The sequence below is a fragment of the Ranitomeya imitator genome, chromosome 6, assembly GCF_032444005.1.
Source record: "Ranitomeya imitator isolate aRanImi1 chromosome 6, aRanImi1.pri, whole genome shotgun sequence".
NCBI classification, from domain to species: domain Eukaryota; kingdom Metazoa; phylum Chordata; class Amphibia; order Anura; family Dendrobatidae; genus Ranitomeya; species Ranitomeya imitator.
This window is the reverse complement of record NC_091287.1, coordinates 132,237,439-132,251,504: the sequence shown is the minus strand read 5'-3', so window position 1 is coordinate 132,251,504 and position 14,066 is coordinate 132,237,439. Positions and strand designations below refer to the sequence as shown.

General features: G+C 42.4%; 1 protein-coding gene across 1 annotated transcript in view; it reads left to right on the top strand.

Annotated features, from left to right (window-relative positions):
* LOC138643323 (transmembrane channel-like protein 2) overlaps window positions 1-14,066 on the top strand; it is a 230,008-nt gene that overhangs the window by 31,042 nt on the left and 184,900 nt on the right. The window contains exons 4-6 of the mRNA XM_069732252.1: window positions 5,498-5,579; window positions 10,732-10,838; window positions 12,513-12,611. Of these exons, the coding sequence (XP_069588353.1) occupies window positions 5,498-5,579; window positions 10,732-10,838; window positions 12,513-12,611 (288 nt within the window). The remainder of the gene's footprint in view (window positions 1-5,497; window positions 5,580-10,731; window positions 10,839-12,512; window positions 12,612-14,066) is intronic.

Here is a 14,066-nt window from a genome sequence, read left to right as displayed (position 1 = left end):
TAATAACTACCCTTATAGTTTCTTATCACTGAGCTAGTTGTTGTCTCAATTACACATATTTTCTCATAGTTGCATTGTTCTCATTTTCTGAACTAAGCATTCATGTGGCATCTTATCAAATGCCTTTAAAAATTAAGTCCTGTGGTACAGACCCTGCAATTGTGGAATCGTTTAGTACTAATATTAATAATGCTAGAAATAGTATGTCTGTCAAAGTACCTAATTCATGTAGTCCTCAGGGGTGTATGCCATCTGGGCTAGTTTGTCTATTTAAGTGTTTTTGCTGAGGTAAGCAATTGACATTTAATGGTGAATCAATGTATCCTGCATAAGGTACATATTGTGATTATTTTGTCATCACTATTCCATGAGTGACCTCCAACCCAGTGGCGTAACTACCGCGGTCGCAGCGGTCGCCAGTGCGACCGGGCCCGGCAGGTCAGGGGCCCGGGCCCGGCAGGCAGGCTTGGACTGGCAGTGCCTCCCCCCGCTCCAGGGCCCCCCCCGCCGCCGCCGCTGCCGCTGCCTTGAATACTCACCCTGCTCCAGCGATGGTCTCGGCGTCTGCACTGCAGCTCGTTCCTGCTTGAGCGGTCACGTGACACCGCTCATTAAGATCATGAATATGCGCATATTCATGACCTTAATGAACGGTGTCACATGACCGCTCAAGCAGGAAGAAGGTGCTGCGCCGGCGCCGCCGCCTGGAGTCGGGACAGAGCGCGAGGGATGTCGGCACGGCCGTGCAGTGGGAAGACAGGTGAGTATGAGGGCCGGGGGGACGGGGGATGAAGGAGGACATAAGCCGGCGCGCCGAGCAGGAGCGGAGAGATAAGCCTGCATACAGGGGGGAATATAAGCCATGCAGGGGGGAATATAAGCCATGCAGGGGGGGATATGAGCCATGCAGGGGGGAATATAAGCCATGCAGGGGGGGATATGAGCCATGCAGGGGGGGATATGAGCCATGCAGGGGGGAATATGACTATGAGCCATGCAGGGGGGAATATGAGCCATGCAGGGGGGAATATGAGCCATGCAGGGGGGGATATGAGCCATGCAGGGGGGAATATGAGCCATGCAGGGGGGAATATGAGTCATGCAGGGGGGAATATGAGCCATGCAGGGGGGAATATGAGCCATGCAGGGGGGAATATGAGCCATGCAGGGGGGAATATAAGCCATGCATACGGGGGGGGGGAATATGAGCCATGCATACAGGGGGGAATATAAGCCATGCATACAGGGGGGGAATATGAGCCATGCATACAGGGGGAGATATGAGTCATGCATGCAGGAGGGGTAATATGAGCTATGTATATGGGATAGGAGGGAGATGAGCCATGCATACAGGAGGGGGGTCATTATACAGTATTGAGCATCATGTGTGGCCGTTATACAGTATGGAGCATCATTTGTGGTCATTATACAGTATTGAGCATTATGTGGAATCATTATACAGTATGGAGAACTGTGTGGCCATTATACACTATGGAGCACTATGTGTGGGTGGTCATTATACAGTATGGAGCACTGTCTGGCCATTATACAGTATGGAGCAATGTGTGGCCATTATACACTATGGAGCATCATGTGTGGCCATTATACACTATGGAGCATCATGTGTGGCCATTATACACTATGGAGCATCATGTGTGGCCAGTATACAGTATGCAGCATCATGTGTGGCCATTATACAGTATGCAGCATCATGTGTGGTGGCCGTTATACAGTATTGAGCATCATGTGTGGCCATTATTCTATGGGGGTTACATTGAGTTGTATGGCAGGGCTGCAGGGGGGGGGCCCCATTTGGAAGTTCGCACCGGGGCCCCTAACTTTGTAGTTACGCCACTGCTCCAACCCATACATTTTCTCACATATATTGTCACACAGTATGGATTTTAGTGAAGATTTTACCTATAAGACAACCCCTCATTTATTTGTATGGTCATTCATGAACAGACTATACAGTAAATTAATAGCCCAGTTATAGCTCTCATCCCGCCATGTCTCCATTATCCCCACCATGTCATAGTTTTTATCCAACAAAATTAATTCTAATTTCTCAACTTTGTTGGTGAGGCTTCTGACATTAGTATTCATGTACTTAATGTATTTTTCTGTATCTCTATTCCTCCTTTCTATATTAAAAGGTGTAGTTCCTTCCCTATTCTAACACCATTTTCCTTCCTTCATCCCAGGTCAAATCTCTATACTACCTTCCTCTCACCTGTCTCTAGTTTGAACACTTCTCCAACCTTCTAGTCATTCTTTTCAGCAAAGCTGCACATACCCCATTGAGGTGCAGCCCGACCTTCAGTAGGACCTATGAAAAGCAAAGCAGGGAAGAGGTTACTCCTTAGTATATTATTGTGAGTAATAAGAACAAAATAAATAGAGGATATTCTCTTACCTAGTCGAGTTGCACTTTGAGTTCCACACAATTTTAGAAGTGTCACAAATATAGATCTCCTTGTCCACTTGTCAGTTCAACAGATGGATTCCCAGTTTTACAATTGGGTGGTTAATGAAAAGAACAGATACAGAGTGCTGTTCATCTGGAGGATTAAACCATCATAAGTAAGGTGAGTATTGTGAACTGGTGCTTTATTGGGATAAAATACAATGCATTTCTATTCCAAACTCAGGAATCTTCCTCAGGCATAAAATCACATCTCTTCGATTCTAAATATAAACCATCTAATCTCTGGCATGTTTCAAGGGGGTTTTCCCCCTTAAGTGCAATTCAAGTTGTGTTGTAGTTGTAGCTTAATAAAGCACAAAGTTCTATATACTCACCTTGCTTATGTTGGTTTAATCCTCGAAGGGACACCACACTTGGACAACCATTGCAGTTTGTGTTGGTGGCACCTGTGTATCTACCGTAGAAACTATAGCCAACAAAAAAGTTGTATCAGTTCTTTAGGAACCTGAAACCATCCTTCCTACACCAAATCCAGAGCCACTTATTCACCTTCCTAATCTTCCGCTGCCTCTCTGGTGTGGCTCATAGTACAGGTAGTATTCCAGAGAATACTACCTTTGAGGTCCTTGCTTTATGTTTATTATGACCTAAATCCATGAAATATTTTTTAAATTCCTTCCACCTACCTCTAACTTTGTCATTGGTACCATGACCGCTGGGTCCTCTCCTGCCTCTCTCAGGAATCTATCAACTCAATTTGCAATGTGTCAAACTTGAGCGCCAAGAAAACAATACATTGTTCCATGATCCCTGTTTGTTTTACAGATTGCCCTATTTGTTCCCCTAATTATTGAATCAATCACAAAAAGTACCAGTCTGGCCTACCCTGAATTCCTATTCCCCTACTTACTGCAGCAGACACTCCACCAGCTTTCAGAGGACATGTCTTGTTACAGCATTGCTACCCTTTACTGACACCTCTACCATTTGTCAACTTGGAGTGTGCCAGATCTGGACTAGTCTCCCTTGCACTCTTCCCTCTATCCCGCCTTCTGTCACCCAGCTAGCTCCCTCTCTGTCCAGCAGCTCCACAATAGATACTCCCCCACATCTACCCCAGTGAGCACTTGCCCAGTGAGCAGCAAACTACTTTCCATGTTGGCAATGGAACTCAGTGTTCCAAGCTCTTCCTTTAGATCTATTATCTGAGCTTCCAAATTCTCAACATCTCGCACAACAGTATGCACCCCCAAAAAAGCTGTTCAAGGATTGCATACATGCAACATGAAGCAGGAGATTAGAAACAAAAGCCACTGAAGCATCTTAGATATCCATTTAAGTTGGCAATGCCAATCTAAAAAAAAGCATAAAGTATATATGGACACTCCCAATACAACATATCCTACACAGAAACACAGAGTTATAGTCCAAAAATTAATATTAAAATAAGTTTATTAAGTAATGAGGCATAAAAAATATAATAAAAAATATGTGATACAAGTCAAACAGAAAAAAGGCTCAGGTGTGAGGACAAAAACACATCACAATGAGTAAATAGGGTCAGAAAAAGCTGTCTCTCCAAAATTTTATAGCAACATAAAGTGCTTGGTGCAAATGAAATATAGCAGCAAATGCCAAATGAGTCAGGAAAAAGTTAATTGACCTGCTCTAGCCATCAAAGTCTATTGCACATGTGCCCTGATCAAGAAAAATGTGCGATGCACAAACGCCACCACATGGCACTGCTCATATAACACCAGGCAAGGGTGTAAAGAAGTAATCTAGTGGAAGGACAGAAGGACAGCTTACCCATGTGAATGCCTGCGTGATGTGATGTCCAATGTTTTGCATGGGCTTCTTTGGGGGGCTGTAACTTGGTGTGTCCCTAAAGGTTTTATATATGATCCGAACGGATGCCAATCAGTGAGCAACGGTGAGCGGCGCATGTGCACTGCACACAGCTCTCGGGAGTGGCGACACGCCGGGCATCAACAGCTGCAAGGCAGGTCAGGAGGAAATCCTCCATAACGTTAGAGACCAGCATACAGATGCCGGAGGTGACGCCCTGCAGACACTGTCACAGTGGGCATGCGCACATGCGAGGCAACCATTTTTGGAAGTGAGCAAATGTAAGGGCAAATTCAAACATAATGCCTTTCTAGATATATCCCAAAGCGTGGAAAAACTCCAAATTCCCAATTTCCAAGTGCACAGTGCAATAGACCAATAAAAACAAATGATTACCATATACAGGTCCTTCTCAAAAAATTAGCATATAGTGTTAAATTTCATTATTTACCATAATGTAATGATTACAATTAAACTTTCACATATTATAGATTCATTATCCACCAACTGAAATTTGTCAGGTCTTTTATTGTTTTAATACTGATGATTTTGGCATACAACTCCTGATAACCCAAAAAACCTGTCTCAATAAATTAGCATATTTCACCCATCCAATCAAATAAAAGTGTTTTTTAATAACAAACAAAAAAACCAACAAATAATAATGTTCAGTTATGCACTCAATACTTGGTCGGGAATCCTTTGGCAGAAATGACTGCTTCAATGCGGCGTGGCATGGAGGCAATCAGCCTGTGACACTGCTGAGATGTTATGGAGGCCCAGGATGCTTCAATAGCGGCCTTAAGCTCATCCAGAGTGTTGGGTCTTGCATCTCTCAACTTTCTCTTCACAATATCCCACAGATTCTCTATGGGGTTCAGGTCAGGAGAGTTGGCAGGCCAATTGAGCACAGTAATACCATGGTCAGTAAACCATTTACCAGTGGTTTTGGCACATTCACCCGATTTTTCAGACGCTTTTAATAATACTTAGCCGCAGTATTTCTTGCAACTCCTTTTTTAATGTTGTCATGCAGATAAGATAAAATACAGTGGTAATGAGTCACAAAAGTTAAAATTCTGAAAGTGCCAAGCATGGAGTCAAATAAAATGTATTTATTGATGTTACTGTTCGGTAATGAGTGTGGGCCAACCCAACACAGCTAGTATATTCAATTTATTTTAACACAATGGTTATTACAGTAATATTTCTTATTTACAGAAATGGATCAAATTTAAAAGAGATTTTGAAAATTTTAAAACAGCCTGCATACCATGGGAAATGAAGATCAAAGAGGTGGAAAGTATGTGACATTCTGCATAAAATCACATTTTAGTCTTTATGTTCTCTTTATGACTATATATCATGTTTTTACATTTCTCACAATCAGCCTTGTTGCAGAGTTTATGGAGCATAAGTTGGCTATGTGCACCATGGAGTCTTTTTGTAGCATGTTCGGAACAGAAACTGAGCAGGACATTAAGGCTATGTGCACACGCTGCGGATTTTGCTGCGGATCCACAGCAGATTTGACGCTGCCAATCTGCAGCAGTTTTCCATGAGTTTACAGTACCATGTAAACTTATGGAGAACAAAATCTGCAGTGCACATTCTGCGGAATAAAACGCGCAAAACGCTGCATTGCTTATTCCGCATCATGTCAATTCTTTGTGCAGATTCAGCAGTGGTTTACACCTGCTCCTCAATAGGAATCCGCAGGTGTAAAACCGCAGGTGGAATCCGCACAAAAACAGCAGAAAAACCGCGGCAAATCTGCGGTAATTCCGCAGTAAATCCGCAGTGCGGTTTACCTGCGGATCTACCAAAATTTGAAAAATCCGCACATCATTCCGCAGCGTGTGCACATACCCGTGTGCTTTTGAGGAATTTTATGATTCGGAGAGTTTCTGCTCAGTTTTACACTAACAACTCCTCTAAAAACTCACTGTTCACATAGCCATTTAACAGAAATTCACAATTTTTAGAAGTTTTAGTTTTTTTTCAGGAGGTTTTGGAGAGTTTTTGCTACGTTCTGCTAAAAAAACTCCTTTTGCAAATACCATTACGGTATCTTTTTCAAGTGCCTGACCCGGTTTGAAGAGTACTTAATAAATGTAAAAAAACAATGAGCATTTGAACTGCAATGTCAAAGCGACTTGCTGTGCATATGTTCAGCAATCACTTCGGGTTCCCAAAGTCATGAAGCAGTTAAAATTATGTACAAGTTTTAAAATAAAAGCTATCAGTGGCAAAGCTGCTGTAAAAATGGCCAAAGGATATTAAAGAAGACATTTCAGGAAAAACACAGCTGGAGTTTTCCTGAAGCATTTCATGTAGGGAAACTCGATGGGTACACCGGCATCTAAAAGTCATGGTGTGAAACCTTAAGGCCCCTTCACATTAAGCGACGCTGCAGCGATACCGACAATGATCCGGATCGCTGCAGCGTCGCTGTTTGGTCGCTGGAGAGCTGTGACGTCACCGCTCTGCTTTCCGGCTGACCGACGCTCACAGCCAGTACAGGAGGAGTGCAGAGCACAGCGCTGGAGGACAGACAGCGGTAGGTAAGTATGTAGTGTTTGTTTTTTTTACTTTTACGCTGGTAACCAGGGTAAACATCGGGTTACTAAGCGCGGCCCTGCGCTTAGTTACCCGATGTTTACCCTGGTTACCTGCATCGTTGGTCACTGGAGAGCGGTCTGTGTGACAGCTGTCCAGCGACCAAACAGCGATGCTGCAGCGATCCGGATCATTGTCGGTATCGCTGCAGCGTCGCTTAATGTGAAGGGGCCTTAAGGTTTCACACCATGACTTTTAGATGCCGGTGTACCCATCGAGTTTCCCTACATGAAATGCTTCAGGAAAACTCCAGCTGTGTTTTTCCTGAAATGTCTTCTTTAATATCCTTTGGCCCTGCGCTTAGTTACCCGATGTTTACCCTGGTTACCAGCGAAGACATCGCTGAATCGGTGTCACACACGCCGATTCAGCGATGTCAACGGGAGAGCCAGCGACCAAAGAAAGGTCTGGCCCTCTAGCCCCGACCAACGACATCACAGCAGGATTCTGATCGCTGCTGTGTGTCAAACTAAACGATATCGCTAGCGAGGACGCTGCAACGTCACGGATTGCTAGCGATATCGTTTAGTGTGAAGGTACCTTTAGGCTCCCAAATGCACGTGTTTAGCCCGTTCACAACATATGACGTATAGTTACGTTTTACAAGTAGGTTGTGTTCTCGACTTTGATGCTGGCTCCAGCGCTGAGCCTGCATCTTTCTCTGCACATGACAGCTGATCTAATCAGCTGTCATGTGCTTTAACTGCCCCGGATGAAGCAGAACTTGCGGCTGTTAACCTGTAACCAGGTAAATCCCACGGTCAATCCCTGACAGAGGGACTTAACATGCTCCAGTCAGAAGTGTGTCACAAATCCTGCCCAACGGTACCCCTGTCACATGATTGGAGGGGGTGCCGATGTGTTGTCATGACAAACATGGGTCTGACAGTGTCTGTCATTATGAAATTCCTATTCCAGAAAAGATTAAAATTTATGCTACACATAGCAGGGCTGAAACTCTGCTACATGTAGCACAAGCGATTTCACGATCGCAGCTTCAAGTCTCCTAAAAGAATTAATTTAATGCAATAAAAAGTGAGAAAAAAAGTTTTTAAAAACACAACATAAAATAAAAAAAGTTCAAGTCACTCATAATTCCCCATTGAAACTAAAACAATTAAAATACCAATATTTGGTATCGCTGCGTTCGGAAATGTTCGATCTATCAAAATATGAACTTAATCTGATCAGTAAACGGCATGACCAGAAAAAGAATCGAAATGCTAGAATGTAGTTTTTTTGGACTCTGCAACTTTGCACTAAAATGCAATAGGAGGCGATCAAGACATCATAGCCACCCCAAAATGATACCAGTAAAAACATCAGATCAGGATGCAAAATATATGCCCCCACCCAGTCATACTGGTGTTTTATATGTGAGTCAGAATTCACTGTGTAAGGGCTCATACTCACGAGAAACTCGGATGAGTCTCGCATGTTAATATGTTAATACCCGGCACTGCACCCGGCACTCAGGAGCGGAGCGTGCGGCCGCATAGGAATACATGCAGTGGAGTGCTCCGCTCCTGAGTGCCTGGTGCAGTGCCAGGTATTAACATGCAAGACTCATCCGTGTTTATCACAAGTGAGTATGAGCCCTAAGCCTGTGAAGCATCAGAACGAGGCTTGATAGGCTTACACTGTAAGGCTGGAGTCACGCTAGTGATTTTAAAATCAGTACAATTTTGTTCATGCAAAGTCGGATGAGTGTAATGTAAGTGTCATGAGAGTGTCATGTGTTTTTCATGCAAGTACAATCTGATTTTTCACATCTAGCATCCAATTTACATCCAAATGCAGTGTGATTGCTATCGGATTGCAATGCGATTTTAACATGAGCTTTTACATAGAGCAATTATATATGTCATTTACACTATTAATATCAGCCACACCTGTATACTTAGCCTTTACTTGCTATTAAAATAGGGGACCCCAAATAAATGACGTAAGATCCCCCACATGAATAACCCCTTATCCCCCGGACCTTTTTTTGGTTTTGCATTTCTGTTTTTCAATCCCCTCCTTCCCAGAGCCATAACTTTTTAAATTTTCCATCTATATGGCCAAGTGGGGGCTTATTTTTTGCAAGACGAGTTGTACTTTTGAACGACACCATTAGCTTTACCCTGTTGTGTACTAGAAAACAGGAAAAAAATTCCTACTGCGGTGAAATTGCAAAAAAAGTGCAATCCCATACCAACCATGTCTAGGTTCTTTTTTATCTAAGTGGTGAAGAAAATGTCAAACTTTGCTAAAAAAAAAAATGCACAATTTTCCATTACCCTTAGCCTCTCCATTTTTTGTGATCTTGGGTTGGCTGAGGGCTTATTTTATGGGTGACGAGCTGACGTTTTTAATGGTACTATTTTGGTGCAGACACATTCTTTTGATCGCACTGCTATTGCATTTTGATGCATTTTAATGCATTGTCGTGGCGACCAAAAAATATTTTGGCATTTTGACTTTTTTCTCGCTGCGCCATTTCACGATCAGGTTAATCCTTTTTTTTATTGATAGATCGGACGATTCTGAATGCGGCGATACCAAATATGTGTAGGTTTGATTTTCTTTATTGTTTTATTTTGATTGGGGCGAAAGGGGGGTGATTTAAACTTTTATATTTTTTTAAAATTTTGTCATGCTTCAATAGCCTCCATGGGAGAATAGAAGCTATCATAGCTTGATCAGCCCTGCTACATAGAGGCGATGCTCAGATTACCTCTATGTAGTAGAATTACAGCATTGCTATGAGCACCAACCACAGGGTGGCACTTATAGCAATCCGGCATCAACAACCATAGATGTTTCAAGGAGACCTCTGGTTGTCATGCCGACGCACAGATGACCCCCAGTCACCGGTGTGAGCATTTCCGTCCGGATGTCCGGAAATGCTTGTTAAATGCCACTGTCAGAGTTTTACAGCGGCATATAACTAGTTAATAGGCACGGGCGGAGCGCGATTCTGCCCCTACCTATTGCGGGCACATGTCAGCTGTTCAAAACAGCTGACATGTCCCGCCGAAGCCCACATCAAAGTGGGGGTTCTGCCATCGGACGTACTATTCCATCTGATGGCAGAAAGGGGTTAATAACCAGCAAAAGCTTTGTAGACAGTGCGGGCTGATATTAATAACCTAGGAAGGGGCCGTGGATATTGCCCCCCAGGATAAAAACATCAGCTCTCAGCTGCCCCAGAAAAGGTGTATCTCTAAGATTTGCCTATTCTGGCACTTAGCCTTGCTCTTCCCACTTCCCGTGTAGTGGTGGCAAGTGGGGTGATAGTTGGGGGGTTGATGTCACCTTTGCATTGTCAGGTGACATCAAGCTCCGAGGTTAGTAATGGAGAGGCATCAATAAGACGCCCCCATTACTAACTCCATAGCCATATTGTTTTGGTCCGAGTGCTGTGCGATTTTCTTGCACCCCTTGACTTCTATTGCGGGATGTGATCCGATTTCTGATTACAATCGCAGCACGCTGCAAGTTTTTTCCAGTCCAATCGTGATCCGATCCAAGATGGAAAAAATTGCAGAGGAACAAACAATGATAGAATAACATTGGTCCAAAATTAAAAATCGGATTGCATTTGTTCAATTTCATCGCAAGTGGTTATGAGCCATAAATGCAACATCTGGCTCACACACAAAGCACTCTGTCATCAGACGAGTCACAAATGCAGTCACGTGGGTGAGAAAAGGACCGGATCTGCGAAGGAAACATTCACAACATTACATACACATTTACACAGGTTTAGGTAATAAAACATTTCATGAGAGGCTTCTTTAATTTGTATAGAGACTGTGATTTATTTGTTTTTTTGCTTTCCTTCTTTTAAGGTCATTTTGGGTCTTCAGTTGCCTCTTACTTTATATTCCTGAGGTGGATGTATGGAGTAAATTTGGTTCTGTTTGGTCTTATATTTGGACTTGTAGTAATTCCAGAGGTATGGAACTTTATATAAGTATTTTCAAAAATGAATAAATATTTGTACTAAAATATAATATAATTTTACTTAAATATACTGAAGACTAAAATTAGATTCACAGTAAAGAATAAAAATTAGTCATCTGCATTTTACTAGCGACAACAAAGAAGGCATTTTTATAGACAAAATTAGACTGATGTGTGGATAACATGAAGAGTGACTGAAAATAAAATCTAAAGCTGTGTTCACATGTTGCGTTTTTTGCTGAATTTTTTATGCAAATTTTCAGCTGCGTTTTAACAGTAGCAGTAAAATCTATGTGATTTCTGAAATCTCATGCGCATAGCTTGTTTTCTTTTCCTGACTGTTTTGTCAAAGAGCTTCGGTTTCAGAATGTCACTGCTTTCAGTGGTTTTTCAGCGTTTTTCTGCTTTTGTTGGCGCCAAAACCTGATGAAGTTAAATCAGATTATTTTTCTATTCACTAAACTTGATCAGCATGTGCAAGACATAAATGTACCCTGACAAAAACACAGCAATAAAAATGCAGCAAAAACTAAGCAAACAACACAGCAAAAACTAAGCAAAACCTACTTTTTGTAAGCAGCTTAAACTTTGCATTAAAAAAACTGCAAAAACGCAACATGTGAACATAGCCTAAGAGTTTTCTAATTAACCTTCTTTTGCATCTGAAAACCAGCATATTCTTAAAAATGGTCTCCTATCATAATTGCATTGTTGAGTAATGCTTCTGTAGTTTAAAATTCAGTGCTAAAATTTAACGATGATGGAATTTTTGGTGTCAGCCAGAGGTAAACAGCTTGAAGATAGCTGCAAAGCGCTGCTCTATTTTGTGTATATTGCCTGCTATTGGGTACCGCACAGCAATTCTTTTGATAGATGCTGCATTTTGCAGCTCCATTCAAGGTGTTCACATCAGGCTGCTGCAAGTGACAGTTTTACATCCGGCTGCCGCAAGTTACAGCTATTAGGCTACTTTCACACTAGCGTTGGTACGGGCCCGTCGCAGTGCGTCGGGCCGACGTGCCGACGCATGATGTGAAGTAAAATCACAACGGAGGCAGCGGATGCAGTTTTACAATGCATCCGCTGCCCCATTGTAAGGTCCAGAAAGGAGGGGGTGGAGTTCTGGCCGCGCATGCGTGGTCGGAAAAAGCGGACCCAACGGACAAAAAAATGTTGAAAGCAACGTTTTTTTGTCCCGACGGACTGCAAAAACACATTGCATCCGTTGTACGACGGATGCAACGTGTGGCAATCCGTCGCAATGCGTCGCTAATGAAAGTCTATGGAGAAAAAAACGCATCCTGCAGGCAGCTTTGCAGGATGCGTTTTTTCTTCAAAACGACGCATTGTGACGTGCGTCGAACGACGCTAGTGTGAAAGTAGCCTAAGATGGATCAACAATATGTTGTACCCGACCCAGGCAACCCCTTTACATCAATATTTTTCTTTATATTTATTTTCTAATGTCTCCATTTTTAAAACAGAGTATTATAAATTTTCCATGACATTTGACAATAGAGAATATTTAAAAGAAAATGGTTACCACGCAATGGTGGATTAAAATAATTTTACGGTTAAATTATTCAGCCACTAAATTAGGCATTTTTATTGCACTGCTCTCACAATGAACTTAAAGCCCATTCCATAATTGCTCTTTTCTTAACAGATTTTAATGGGTTTACCATATGGCAGCGTACCAAGAAAAACAGTGCCTAGAAATGAAGAAAATCATGCCATGGATTTCTCAGTCCTTTGGGACTTTGAGGTATAAAATACTGTAAAACATATTGTTTTTATCTAACATATCAAAATGTTATTTTTTCAGACTCCTGACTTCCTGATAGCTGACATACTGGCAATTCAGGACAGCCATAAAGAGGAAAAAGTAATCTCACCACTAGAGATGGGCAGACCCCTGGATGTTCGGGTCCGGCTGGTTCGGCCGAACAGTTAAAAAAAAAATTGGGTTCGGGAACCAAAATAGTACCCAGACCAGAACCAGATCCCGGACCCCATTCACTTGAATTGGGGCCTGAACATCCAGTGTCTGCCACGCTGTCATGTGCATGACATCACGGCAAATACTGCTTCTGATTGGCGGCTATCTATTCTTTATAACCAGCCTTGCTAACGCTGACAGCTGAGGGTTGTAGTCCCCAGCTATCAATTTTGCCTGGCTGATTTTCAAAAATACAGGGGAACACATGCCATTTTTTTCTTAACTATTTAGAGCAGCAATCATTTGACAGCGTGGGAACCGCGGCTGTCTGACCGGCGGTAAAATCATTACCGCCGATCAGAAGCAGTGTTTGCCATGCTGTTATGCACATGACAGTGCAACAAACACCCGGTGTTCAGGGGGCCGAACCCAAACAGTAACAGACTTCCTGGTAATATCTGCGTATGGTGTCTGCGTCTGAGCAGCAGGTGTTCGGTACGGATGCAGAACTTTACTGTTCGGGTTTGCTCATCTCTATTCACCACTTGTACATTGGTTCAGGTGCACGGACCTCCGTTCTGATCCCACATTAGCAAATAGTAGAAAGCAAAAATACATCCAGCTCCCAATAAAAATTAGCAACATTTTATTTAAATAAGCTGAGATATCATGGCACTATTGGTTGATAATAGTGAGTATAAGAGAAAAAGCAATTGCAGTCAAAAATGAGTTGCTTTTCCTCTTAGGGTATGTGTCCACGTTCAGGATTGCATCAGGATTTGGTCAGGATTTTTCATCAGTATTTGTAAGCCAAAACCAGGAGTGGGTGATAAATGCAAAAGTGGAGCATATGTTTCTATTATACTTTTCCTCTAATTGTTCCACTCCTGGTTTTGGCTACAAATACTGATGAAAAATCCTCACCAAATCCTGATGCCATCCTGAACGTGGACACATACCCTTATACTGGCTCAGGTGTGAGATTTTTCTGATGTTGGAAACTTCATTTTTAGTTAGAAGGTAGGTACAGATGAGGTCTGGAGATGTCCATCAGACAGCTTGGTGCTCATTTCTATACAAACTGGGATAGTTTTCCTTGCAGAGGGGTTGTAGGGATATAAAAAAAATGAACAAAGGTTTAAATGTGGCAACATTCCATTGTATTTTACTTTACAACCCAAAATAAAAACAATTAAAATATTCTGAATTGTAAAAGATAATGTCACATAGTGACAAGGGACTGTGGGCACCTACCCGATTTCTCGAACTAGGGGCACCCTA